This window comes from Adelges cooleyi, unplaced genomic scaffold (genome assembly GCF_023614345.1).
Source record: "Adelges cooleyi isolate 19-005CV unplaced genomic scaffold, UGA_ACOO_1.1 ACOO_flye_CR_arks_rails_tigmint_CR_PRNA_651, whole genome shotgun sequence".
Classification (NCBI taxonomy): domain Eukaryota; kingdom Metazoa; phylum Arthropoda; class Insecta; order Hemiptera; family Adelgidae; genus Adelges; species Adelges cooleyi.
In genome coordinates, this window is record NW_026096352.1 from 11,147,158 (window position 1) to 11,161,542 (window position 14,385).

Sequence of the window (14,385 nt, forward strand, 5' to 3'; positions counted from 1 at the left end):
ACGTTCTAGCACACTCTAGTATTGTGAATTGTAACGTTCCGACCAAATTAAAATAATAAAATATTATACAAATGTATAGCATGCCTATGAAATTAATAAAATATAAATGATACCACGTAGTTAAATAATTAAATTATGTAAATATTTTCTATATTACTTACTCTTTTTGATTTTTTTACTTGAGGCCATTACCCGAGTTTAGATTAGTCAATACGTTCAATTAGTAGTTAAGTTTATGGAATAAATATCAAATTTAGCAGTGGTTTTTATGCTAAGCAATAAAGAGAGTCATTACGACATCGGTTTCTAAATTCTATTAGTACCTACTATTGATTGATTGATAAGTTTAGTACCTTAAGCTGTATTGTGCACACACTATTATACGCGATAAGGTGTATATAAATACATTTATTTATAATAAAGTGTCAACAAATGTACACACCAATAGCCATTAAATTACTATTTAAATGATATCAAAATTGAATAATCGTATATGATTAAAACAATGCGTGTCCTTTTAAAGCCTTTCTACTGCCATCTGTGTGTTTATGTTATTAAAGTAATTTACGAAAACCACTTTCTACCACCGAAGTTAAAATTACCTATTCGTGTATTTCTTTCAAATATAAAAAAGCTGTGACTTCCACTGTATATTTATATATAATGATACCTACTCCTTTAAGAAATTGTATACGCATGGCAAATGTTATCTCTTATCCACAATAAATCTTTAACTATATCATTCTATATATTCCTATTTTTCATCTACAATAACGAATAATACATCTCGATATGATAGTACATTTAGAAGACAATTAAAAAACATAAACATTCTATGATTTAACCTATTGTAAAATATAATCACGCACGCTATGTGCATATGAGTGCCAAAATATTAGATTTAAAATATGTGGAAAAATCCAAAGTATTTTCTTTAAGCATATATATTTTCAAGGAATTTACAATGCCTTGTACTTTATATTATCTATTTATAGGTAATGCAATTAGTTTCTACTTATTTTTTTTTAATAAAACGAGACAAGGTAAACGACATTTTAACGGTGTATGTACTAGGCACGATGTTGATCTTAAATAATATACAGGGTAACCCACTAGGTTTTTATGTCATTTCATTTTTCAAAATATAATGCTAATACTTTCAAATTTTGATAACAAAACAAACTTGGTCATAACTGTTATATTAGTAGAAATTAAAAAGTTAAAAAAAAGTTTTAGTAGAAGACTTCGATTCAAGCCAGGAATTGTATTAAAATCCAATTTGTTTTTACTTAATATTATTTTTGTTATTTAATATATTTTTAAATACAAGTTTTTTAATTACTGAACCGACTTAAACAATCTGTTTTTGTTTTAAAATTAAAATATTTCCTCTATATGGGTTAAAAGGTCGATTTTTTTAAAATTGTGTTATAATATGTTTACATTTTTTAAAATCATTTTTCTAATATATCTAACTTATTTTCTAATAGCTAAATCAAAATCGGCCATTTAGTCTCTGTATACAGACTTATATCTAAGTATACAATAAAAAAACTGTACAGATAGAGATAGTATTGATTAAGTTTTAAGTTAATTAAAGTTTATATTGAATTAAACTATTCATAAAAACTATTTTTTTGTTTATAAAATAATCGATTATTATTATTATTATAAATAATCAATTCATCAACAATTTTTTACTTTGAAAAAATTGTAAACTTTTGATGAATTCTAATAAACTAACTCCTCTCAATTATTTCCGTACAAATTTCTAAATCTAAGAACTTAGTATAGTTGGTTTTGTTAAGCTTCATTTTCAGTTTTACATCGGTGGTTTTAGTCAAATTAATAAATCGACGCTCGGCTATCTTAGAATATATATGATATATTTATAAAACAAATAAACGTGTTACGATAGTTGCAGTCAGCAGTTGTAACTGACAACGAATCGGTGCATAACCGAATGTAGACGACATTCAAAACAAACATGTCCTATACATAGTACAAATAACGTACCATGATAATGCGTATAGTACATGATTTGTTTTTTAATTGTATGAGCATTGTAGCGTTTTTTATTACAATATTGTATGCGGTGCACTGCCACGACATGAATTAAATCGTTCCAAGATATTGATTTACAGTAATAACCGAGGCCGTGCATAACTTAAAAGTTTTGTGCTTTCGAAAAATATCTTAACCAAAGCATTACAACAATTGAAATTAATTAATATTTTCTATAAGTTTTGAAAACAATTATTCTGTTAAAATTATTAAATTGATAGAAAATTATATAAAATAAATTAATAGAAATAACGTTCCTAAAATGTTATGCTCAAATATTATTTTAAATATAATATTTTCTGTCAACATTAATATTATTAATTGTTTCTTAAATGTATTATTGTGTGGAATAATAATATAATGGAGAAACAATAGCGATTTACGGTGTTGGCTTTACTCAATAAAAAAGTTATTAAATTCGATTTAAATAATAGTCAATTCACTTAAAATATTTTCTTAGAAATTTTTATTTTAGAACGTATAGTGCGCAATAATAATTTTGAATTTAGAAAAAAGTGATAATGTAGACAATTAACTGATTATAAAATATATATGATTTGATAAAGTATTAGTTAAAAAACATAAAGTTAAATAATAAATTTAACTATAGGAGCCTTTTTAAACACGCCTAATAATTTTAAGGTGAAAAATATTAAGTTTTTCTAGTTATAAAACTATCAAAGTTATTTTTCTCAGAGTTATGGCGAAAGTTTGGTAAAAAATTATTCTCGTAGAAGTCATTTTCTGGTGTATCTATTGGAAGGATTTAAATGTTGTGTTGTATGTGAACCTTCTGTATGGGGACTAAAGCCTAAACGGCCGATTATTTAGCTATTATAAGTTATTTAATAATAAGTAAAAATATAAACGCTTATTTTATTCTTCATATAATTCCACTGTACTAAATGAGGAATTAATTGTAATCAAATCAATCGGTCTTGCGCAGCTGCCTAATATAGTTAAAACCAAAATTACACTTTTTATGCTAACTTTACGAGAACATTAAGTGATGCAATATTATTATCGATAAGGTTTTAAAGAATAAAGAAATCAATGTATTTAATAAGGTTATGCCCTGAAATATAACGTGCGACTTAAACCATAAATATATGGTGTACCTACATTTCAATTTACGTTTGCTGCTTTCAACGTCAACGTAAATTTATGTTTTAAATGAGAAATCCTATTTTATAAAAATGTTTAAAGCTTAGGACCTAGATGCAAGTTTGTATGGTATCGTATTATTACCTAGCCTTCTTCTCTTATCCGGTTTTCTGTGTATCTAATTGCACACCTTTGACGAGTATAAGAAGAAGTAGGGTCCATACGGATTAGCCTTGAGATCAGAGCTATTGAATAATAATACACCACGTGAATAAATATAAACGTTAAATAACAACAACACAAGGATCGCGTGAGTGCACTATGAATCCATGTAACTGTAACGACTTTGGTTTTATAAAAATTGTGTGCTGTTTGATAACAATCTTATTATTATTGAAATGTAAAATTAGGTTAACTCACGGGTTCATTGTATTGCCGCATAAACATATTATTATGTTATCAATTATTTGATATTAATTAATTATTATTACCGCTAGTAATATTTAATTAGACGTTGAAATCATAATTTATAGACCAAGCTACAACAGCTGATATAAAACAAATACATACAATTAAAATTAAAGGGTAAAAAATGTATGTAATTAAAAGTTTGGCTAGTGTACATTTTTGTTAGCTATTACAATTATATTATAATTATTAGGGCCAGGAACTGTCCCAAAAATGCCTAAAATTGCATGTTAACAAATCTTTGTATTTTATTATTAATAATAGCATATTATTATGATACGTTTTCATTAACTTTACCTTACTCATTATGTAAAAAAAAAAGGCCAACCGCACTCTTGTCTGTTATTGTGTTATATGCACCACTTAAACACTTTATTGAATTACACACTATATGGGGTGATCAATATCAATAATTTAACACTAAAGTCATGGTGTTGAATAGTCATGTAGTTATATATAGTACATTATTTATGGAACGACTACGTTTTTGTTTTTATTTTATGGATATTATTTGTATTTATTTTAAGATGTTAAATTTAGTTTAATTAAATTAATTAAACTATTCTAACTGGTTTATTAATTAATTTTTAAATATTTCTCGAAACACCCAAATCGCCGCCAACCCGTTTTTATGTATTATATTAATCGATTAAGTGTATGCACAGATCGGATTATTTTTTCTCATAAAACAAATGTGCATGGTAGACATGTCGAATATGGACATTTCTAAAAACGACATGAGCACGAGCCAACTGGGCGCATCGAAGACCTTGCGTGGGGATCAAACGGCGGAGCACATACTGAACCTCGAACAACAATATGTTTATGTGCGTTTTAATTGAGAAATAAACTATCAGAACAATATATAATTATGACTAAAAACTCGGCCGGCAGGAAAACAATATTAAAAAAAAAAATCGAATGAGAGAGAGAGAACAGCTGCAACAGTCGTCGCCTGACCCCTATGGTGTAGCCGACACACGCATAAAGGTATGCACTTGTATACCCATACTGTTGCCTGCCTTGAATCGGTCTATGGTACAAGCTATCCTTGTTCCATGTTCCGGTCAGACCACAGAGTTCGCACCAAAACTACTTCCCGATCAAAAAAAAAAAGTAATAATAAATGTATACAACACAGCGTATTATCTGATATTTGTATAATAATAATAATTACAGAAGTATAAAATAATAACAAACGGAACCACAATCCGAATTTTACGCGCTGTGTTCAGGGTTTTTTTTTTTTTACTGATATATTTACATTATGATAGTGTCGCACGACGATTTTTACCAATGGAACGTTGGCGGCCTTAGGAGCAGCGATATTTTTGAGACTTGTTTCTATGTAATGCTGTGATAACACCACCGTAATTCTGACATCGTGTCGGAAACGACGTTTCTAAAACCAGTCGAAAGACAAACACACGCTAACAAGGTATCAGGAACTGTGCCGATCAGAGTAATAAAAAAATAACATTAATACACCGCCGAATTAAACAGTGAAAATTACACTGTTTAAGCACATCAATAATTGCTCATACTGTTAGGTTTAGCATTTTAACATATTGACTACTGTTTCAAAGGGTTTTTTCGTTTTACGCGTATGGGCGAAGGGGGGTGCATCACTTTATTTCAAATGGTAAAGAATCAGTAAAATCAGCATAAACGAATCTCATTGTTTGCACGGTTTTGGATTAAATTGTCAACCGAATTCAAGCATTATAGTTTAAACACGCCTTTTGTAGGTACAGTGAGGTTTGCCTGGCCTGGGTAAGGTACTATATTAAGTAACAAAGTGTTAAGTTATTGATTTTTTGTAATTTTCCAACCAAATATACTGCCTATCATTGTAAAAGATGTACGCTTTTTAAAAATGATATACTTAATTTCTAGAAACTAGATTTGTTCGATAATAAAGTAATTGAGTCTGTCGAGGAATAAGTAAAAAATGTTGTATCGTTAATAAAAAAAATATTAAATTTTTTTCTGATTTAACAGCAATTTAAGTGCTGCTAAATTTGAAAATATTCTCATGAGTTGACCGTATACACCTGATATGCGTTTTGTATAATGTGTTGTTGGCATTCAAACAAAAGTCCAGAACTGTTGGGCTATAGCTGTAGACTTTATGTTAAATTATTATTGAGTAAAGCATCCACGTTGTCGGGACGAATCGTCGAAAGTGAAAAAAAAAATTGCTGCATACAGTTTAATTCGGTATTCACAGACGGTAACGTTTTCACGGTTGGTGGCAGTATATTAACGTGGACATTTTGAAAATTAATATTAATTGTTCCAGTGACCTAATACGATATACCGTACACGGACGTTTTATCACATTATTATCCGACATCAGTGTTGATCATATATTACAGTATTATCTAGCTGTATCCTCGAACGATCAAGCCATTGTATTATAACACCCAAATACTATTACTACTGTTTGGTTTCGCAATGGGCGTTGTGTAAGGATATTCGACAGAGCAAAAATCTAAAAACCTGAATAATTCAAACTCTTTAGTCTTTCGGTTGTCTTTTTATGTGGCGTTTTCGCGGCAGGTTAAATATTATTGTATCGAATCACGGACGCGTGTCGTCGGTGCGCCAAACATATTTTATTACACATTATTTTATATAATAAAGACATAAAGTACATATCATTATTGCCTGTGCCCTGCTGACGTTAACTGATATACTAACGGTGATTATTATCGTAGAGTTGAACATTTAGAAAAATATAATGTCGATTGTTCGCGGTCCGTTCGCGCTTATGCATGATATTGTTTTTATTCGTCAAACTGATAGGCATGACTAAAATAATTGCTATAAATTAAACGCCAGCCGCGTCAATCGGGTGGCAATGTTTCATTTTAAATATATTATTATGTATTTCTTTGAATTAAGTATTCTTATACCTTTAGCCTGTAATCTATACGATGTTGGTAGAACGCGCGATAGTTGCTCTCATGATAGCTACTATACTAAAACTATCATCACAGAATAGATTAAATTTAGTCTATTCTGTGCTACCATCGCGAGGACAAACGAATAAGCACCTTAGTGGGTTAACTGGTATTTGTTTAGTGGCAAAACTGGGTATGAGAATATTTGTGTGTAAATAACCTTTGGTGGGTCAGTTTTAAAACTAGAAAAAGAATACTGTTTAATAATGTAATGTATATTGTATAGGTCACGGTGTAAGTGAATCGTTGGTCATGTACCAGGAAGCTATGCAGAAATATTGATTGAAAATCTTGTATTAATATTGTTTTAGTATTGGATGTCATTACTGTGCTCTAAAGTTGAAACCCATTGAACTATATCGGTCTGAGAAGTACAAGTTTTATTGTTAGCATTGTTTTTATTTTTAGTGGTAGACCAGAATGAAGTAATGATCTAAACAAGTGTTGTAGAGTGTTGGATGTTTACCGTTGGGCTTTTAAGCCAGAGCCACATGTGAAACATTTCTCTAATATTTCTCTAATCTAATTTTTTTTTTTTTTGTTTTGTCATTTAAGTTTTGTTAATGGAAAATTATAGAGGACATCCGATGTATCTTAATAGAAAAACGTTAGTTTATTTGGAAGGGTTAACTTGTATGTTGCAGTATTGGTACCAGCTGTCCAACAAATTTAAGTATTTTTTAACTTTTGGTACAAGCTTTATCGATAGGAAAGATAGCAGTATCACTGGCAAAAGCACTAAGAATTGTATTTTTATTTTGTTGTAGATCGTTGATGAAAAAGTCTTAAAAAAAGGAGATACATTGATATCTTGTGGTATATATGACGGTAGGCACCATTGATTTTAACTTAAATTGTACGTTGATTTAGATAAGAAATGATCAAAAGGTAATATGGTAATAATTTCAGTTTGTATAGCAGACTTAGACTTGGGTACTAATTCGGTTAAAATCCTGGGCTATTGCCCTGGCCTATCGGTCGACAAGTAAAGTTTCTACAAAGTATTTAATTTTGTTATTTAATTTCTACCAACTGCTTAAAGATCTAACATAACACAATATTACACAAACCACAATATAAATGTTTGTTTTATTTTCAAAAAAGGACCATAATTACAAATAAATATTAAAAAATTATATATTTTGAGAATTTATGATTTTACTAAATTTAGAAAAAACTGTTAAGCAAACTTGTGGTTAAATATATAGTAAAGATATAAAATCTACTTGAACCCTAAACCATGTTCGCCCGTAATCGGTCTCAGTCTGTTGTTAGCGCTGAAGATGACAACATCGTTGTCGTAACACGTGTACGCAAGAAGTGTATAATTTTTATGGTTTAGGGTTCAAGTAGATTTTATATCTTTACTTACTAAATTTACACTATTTTTTAAATAGCTAGTTTTATACTTTTTCCTATAAAAAAATACAAATATTTACGAGGTTGATTATAATCAGAATAATCATCATTAAAATACAAATGTATTTAAAATTTATTAATAATTACAATTTTCTTTTATATAACATAAACAAGTTAAAGCATTTTTAATATTTTTAATTTGTTATTATATTTAACATTTTCAAATAATAGCATGTCTAAAAAACATTTTCAAACTACATTTGAAATATTAAAAAGTATTTTACAATATACTAAAAAATTAATAATTTAAATTTAAATTAAAACCAACCTAATTTAAGAACCTATACATTTAATTACAAAAACTTAACTTTACTGTAAGGTGTAACTACGATAAACGTAATAACTATGAAGTATGCAAATAGATGAGTAACTAACATATTTTAAAAGAGTGGACTGATTGTAGATTTGGGAAAAAAAAAATATATATATAGTCAGTAAAAAGCTGGGTTTTTTTTGTACTCTGATGCAGAATAAATAGGTTAATTAATCTCACTGTATGTTGAACTATATATTATAAAATGCTTAAATAAACCCTTAAACACAAAAACAATACTCTATAGCGTATACGTATTTCGGCAGCAATATTACCATATTCAGCGCATACAACAGATTATTGTAATACATACGATTTTCTTCAAACCTTTAAGCATTTCTAAACATATTTTTCTTAGACTAAAAAATTACTCTACTGATTTTCTCCAATACCTTTTCATGTACTACCATAAAAGGTGTATTATTATGTTAATTAATATAATGTAATTATAACTTAAGTATATGACTTATTAGGTGGCATTTTTGTACTTCCTTTGTAATTGTCAAAATACATAAGAAGGATAAAAAAAAACCTTTTTTACAGTAATTGGAGAGTAGAGATAATAGCCAGGCGTGTTGTACATTAACATGTAAACAATCCATCGATAAGTAGGTGTAGTATTTTTTTGAAAACAAACAAACACATGAGTTATAAAGTGGGTTATCAATAATTGCAAACAACTTTTTTACAGTATTACCCTTTCAAACGAACGATTAGCCATGAGGTAATCATAATTTTGACAATACTCAGATCGAGATGGGAGTCTAGGACTACTTCGTACTTTCGTATTGCCCATTGTAGTAGCTGTTTATCGCAAGGCAGCTGATGCGACGGTGTAACAGTTTCATAAAGGTCGTCCGACAATTTACACTTACCTGTACTTAACTATTATTTTTAAAAGGAAAAACTTATGTTAAACTACACATTAGGATATAGAAGATTTAAATGGAACCATAAATCATAATTCCCTAATATTGTATTATTGCTTTAGGGTTTAAATTGAATTAGTCGAAAAAGGTATTGAATCGGTTGTTGTCAGTTTTAGTTGTTATAAATAACTATTTAAGCCATTTAAGCACACGAATAAAATTTAAGTATTCTTCAATTATGTATCAAACTTCAAGTATATGATGGACGTTTATTCAAAAGTAGTATCAACGTGCATCTGCGGGTCTACGTTATGTACAAATGTGATAATACAATTCGGTATATACTTACATGTGTTTCTTGTCCGGGGATCGACCAACTTGCCATCCAGGATAGACCGTCCCAGGACGGCCGCAGGGTCCAAGCTCTTTCGCCTATTGGCGCTGTAGCTGAACCGCCTGGAGCTTTTGTCGGCCCCGGCCATGTTCACCGCCGTGTAGCTGGGCCGACGGTCGTCCCCTTTGGACGCCGTATACGACAGCATGGATAATAGATTTTTCATGTCTACTCACGGCTGTATTATACTCGCAACTCGTACCCAAACTATACTTATTATATGTTATATAAAATGCATAGGACCAATATCGAAAAACAGAAGTCACACGGACGGGCACTAGAAAACGTCAATGGTGGCGCGTGCTCGTCCAGATAAAGCCGGCTGATCCGATTGAGGCCGGTGGGTCGTTAGGACTGAACTTGTAATATAGTGTTTCTCTATTATAAACGGATGATGGCACTCGGACGTCGCTTATGGTCCGGCCGAATTCTACAGAGTCATGTGTACATCGTTAATGTCGAAGAAAACAACATAATATTTAAACGAGAAAAACAATAGTAATCACAACGACAGAATATAACAATAATAAGATAATTAGCGACGAAAACGTACGACTACCGTATTGCGGCGAACGGACGCGGTGCCGGGCAATCACCGATCGCGATGATTCGGTAAAAGCTTAAATATGTATATTTATATATATGTACGTTTATAGAAACCGTTCATATAATATTAGGTATAGCACCGATCTATAATCGTACAATATAATATGTGTATCAAACATCAATCAAACGTCGAATGATAAATTATTAGCGTACCGGCGGCGGCGGATGATTTGACGAATATACTCTGTAATGAAAGCGATACGGGCATTATGCGATTAAAAGACGGCGGCTTGTATACCGACAGTAACCGCGGGTATCGTCCGGAACCTCCCACCGACAAATCCCCTACCGTCTGCAAAAAAAAAAAAAAGCGCAAAAAGATACAAAACCCACGACGGCGAAGGTCTAGGTCCGTCGTGCCGGAGGTCGTCTATAGGTAACCAGACCACGCCGGCGCCGTCGACGACCAGTTTAGACGATTAACACGTGTGTCTATACGTGAGAACGTTTACCATAATAATATCGCAGAAACGGTATGCGTACGGCAGTTATTTTCAACGGGGAAAAGGAACCCCGAAGGATAAGTCGGAATCGCCGCAGGGTCCTTGAGAATTACGAATATTATACCCAGAGTCTGTGGTGCGCGTTACAGGCAAAAAAAACCTATTGTTATATATTTTTAAAACAACGACGATGTTGATGCGCCGAAAAAAATTAAGTAAACAAACGTGTTTTGTACACGAACACGATACTTAGGACAGACGTGCGTTTTCGGGGATTACATATTTTACAGTGCTTGTGTTGTTCATCATCTCTCTGAAATCCGGTTGCCTATAGGCTGCACAATGCCCGGAGACCTTCGACCTTTTTTAATAATTCGCGACATCTTGTCCGATTGACTTCCCTCTGTTTGTGTACATAAGACATAACTACACACTGAAAGCTGTATAGATGATCATCGACTAGGTTATTGCCGAGCTATAACCAAACCCGATCTAATGTTTATCGGTTTTATTTTTCTCGCACCACTTATTTTCACTACCTACATGTTGTAAGAGCGCCGATTCAGGTTGTATAAGAACATGATTGTGTATAAGTGACGACAGCGACAAGGTTATAACTTATATAGGTCTATAACAAGCTTAATAACAGCTATACTCGTTTATAATTGAAGGGCACAGGGGAAAAACGGTAGTTGTCACATTATGAACATTTTAGAGTATAGCAAAAACAAAGTTCGTGAATTCCTCTACCTCTTACATAAGAACAAAAAAAATCACATCAAACGCTACTCTAACAATAAATGTATTTATTTAAACAATCTATTGACATAAATAAAAAAAATTATTGGCATGTATTGAAAAAAACTATTTGAAAAAAAAAATTTTCATAATGTGACAACTATCGTTTTTCCACTGTGCCCTTCAAGTATTATACGAATACGGAATGAGACACTTCCAAGATTGTGTCATCTGTTTAATCGACACCGACGGACCCGTGTACTCCTAAAGTCAACCCAAAGCGAAAACTAATAATAATTATACTTTTGAGCATTAGTTGGAGTATGGATTAAATTTACTTTAAGAAAACAATACTGTACTATGTTGATTTTTACAGAACAAGTTATACGGGGAGGGAGGCAATAGAAGAACAGGTCCCTCGCTTAGGTTTCCTGTGGATATTTTAAAATTAAAATATATACCCTCCCCATAGATTTTTGAAAATAAACGCCATTGCTTTTGATATAACAAACATATAAATATATTTATGATTTTAATGATCATTTCTAAACGTTTACACTGCCAACCGGATAATCCATTTTACGTAAGACACTTATTTTCTAGAATAATAATTGCAATTTTCTAGATTTTCTACAAATCGTACAGATTTGTACAATTTTATTAATTATCAAATATTTACCATTTTAGTAGTTTCCCCAACGCTATTAACTTTTGTAACTTAAACGGTGACGTATATATTTAATGAACTTTTTAACTTGAGAATCATTTGTTGAAAATGTTGACTGATCGACAATTAGCTTTGAATAATTACTTTTATAGTTATCAGAGTTTAAATTTTGGACGGCTGGTGGAGTGTGATTGAGTAATAGGTACGCGTGCAGATAAAAACAATACTACACTTCACCTTCAAATGGATCACTTGTACACTTACTACAAATTTCGGTGAAGAAATCACTAATCGAACTAGTGAACCGGGTTTCTTAGGTCTAATTAATAAATGTGTTAATTGATATTTGACGATACATTGCAATACTAATGAGATATTGACTTTCGAGAACAGAAAAAAAACATTATGGATATGTTATCTCTTATCGCTCATCTATAATCTCTTATTTCTAACTGAGATATCCAGATTCCAGTCCAATAACATTCATGTTAAAACAGGTGAAATACAAATTTTTTTCGACATACCATTTTTTACTTCTTTACCAGTTACGATGCTTGTTTGAACTCTAGTAGTCATATTTTTTTTTTCGAGTCCAACCTTACGCTCGAAAAAAAGAAATGCAAGTGTTTATGAAGCAAATGACTTTTTTTGTTAATCGCGTGTTACTGTTTCAAACCGAATTTTTTAAAATACACACGGCTTCTACAGAGCGATATGACGAATAAATAATTTGTATAATAAAAGAGCAATTTTCAAGGGAAGGTTATCGAATACGCGAGACGCGTTTGAGCGAAATTGATTGAAATATTATTCGCAGTAGGTAATAACACAATACGATATGGTAATACTTTCATAATAGCAATGTCGATTTTTTTTTTTTTACATTCAAATTAATCGTGGGGCGGTATAAATTAAACCAAAAGCATTGACTTCGACAAAACGATAATTAATACACAACAACGATCTATAACCCGCCAAATGGACAACTTAATTGCCGAACACACTTCATTTCAGAAATAATTATGTACTATTTGCACACTGGGCATTTATGCTCTGCCAACGACTATTTGAAATCGTTTATAGGTTATTATCTAATACGCCTAATTATAAATAATATATAAATATTACAATATATAAACAATATTGATAATAATAATTAATTGCTTAAAATTTAAATAAAATTTAAAACCCTAATAAATCAATAAACATAAATAAAAAAAACCACGCTAATAGTATTCGACCGTAGATTGTTCTTACTCCTTATTGTGCATCTAACATCTCCAATCAGTTCCTATATCACCAACTGGTAGGTATTTAATGAGCGATTCTTGGTCATTTTTATTTTCCTTGTTTTTAACGTCGAACCTTGGAATTGTTAAGAGCTACCTAATTAAAATACTTCTTAGAGATGTTACTTAACTGTGTTAAATTACTATCCGTTCAAATGTTACACACTTCGTCGTTATAGAGAAGTTGGGCCCATTGGTCAAAATAAATCCACCATGACGTGTCAGTACTGACTCAGTATAGTATTGATCAAGGAGAAGCCAATAATTTTCATTAAATCTTATTGTGGTGGGTTGACCGCTCTTTTTAATTTATTTTTCATAAATAGTTTGTATATTTTGTAGACGATTTTTTACGTTATTATTTAATATTCAAGGGTTCATATTTGTATAATATAATAATTATTATTTAAATTAATTGGTTATAACAATAAATTTAAATGCTATTTAGTATCGTAATGTTGTTTTTGCTCAATAACTAGTTGGAATGAATACTATTGGAATAGTGCAGGCGGAATACTTGCACCATAAACTTGGACCTACCTTGCAACCTAACCTAGCCTAACCAAACTAATGGATCTAAAATTAATTATTCAAAACTAGTTATCGTGAGTCAATAGTTGATTCTAGTATCAATCATAATTTAAAATGTATTGGATGACTTTTACTTTTTAAGTGTCGCTCAATAAATGAAGAAAGTTACCATAGACTGAAAGGGTAGATGAGTTACACAAAAAACTGAACCAAATATAAAAATAAAGTCTAAACTATTTTTTTCTAGATAAAATGGATGTCTAAAACTACATGAATCGTAGTCTTGAATATTTAAAGAGTATCCGTTGTACGACTTTTTTAGTATAATATTCTGTTTTCATTTTGAAGGAAGTATAAATATTATTTGACAAAAATTAGGGTGATGACGTTTATGACTGAGGACGTTCATGATTGTTATTACATAATATATTAGAAAAAAATGAAACTAACTCGTTTGCACAAGGTCTAAAAGTTGAATTGACCGAAGCGAAGATTGCGGTTTAAATGGCATTGA

The 14,385-nt window shown here is 30.9% G+C and overlaps 1 protein-coding gene across 1 annotated transcript in view; it reads right to left on the reverse strand.

The window, feature by feature from the left end:
• The window catches only part of LOC126844476 (scavenger receptor class B member 1-like), a 42,072-nt gene extending 31,720 nt beyond the window's left edge, over positions 1 to 10,352 (reverse strand). Inside the window, exon 1 of the mRNA XM_050582710.1 lies at positions 9,553 to 10,352. Coding sequence (XP_050438667.1) covers positions 9,553 to 9,763 — 211 coding nt within the window. The 5' untranslated portion in view covers positions 9,764 to 10,352. The remainder of the gene's footprint in view (positions 1 to 9,552) is intronic.
• Positions 10,353 to 14,385: the final 4,033 nt, after the last annotated feature.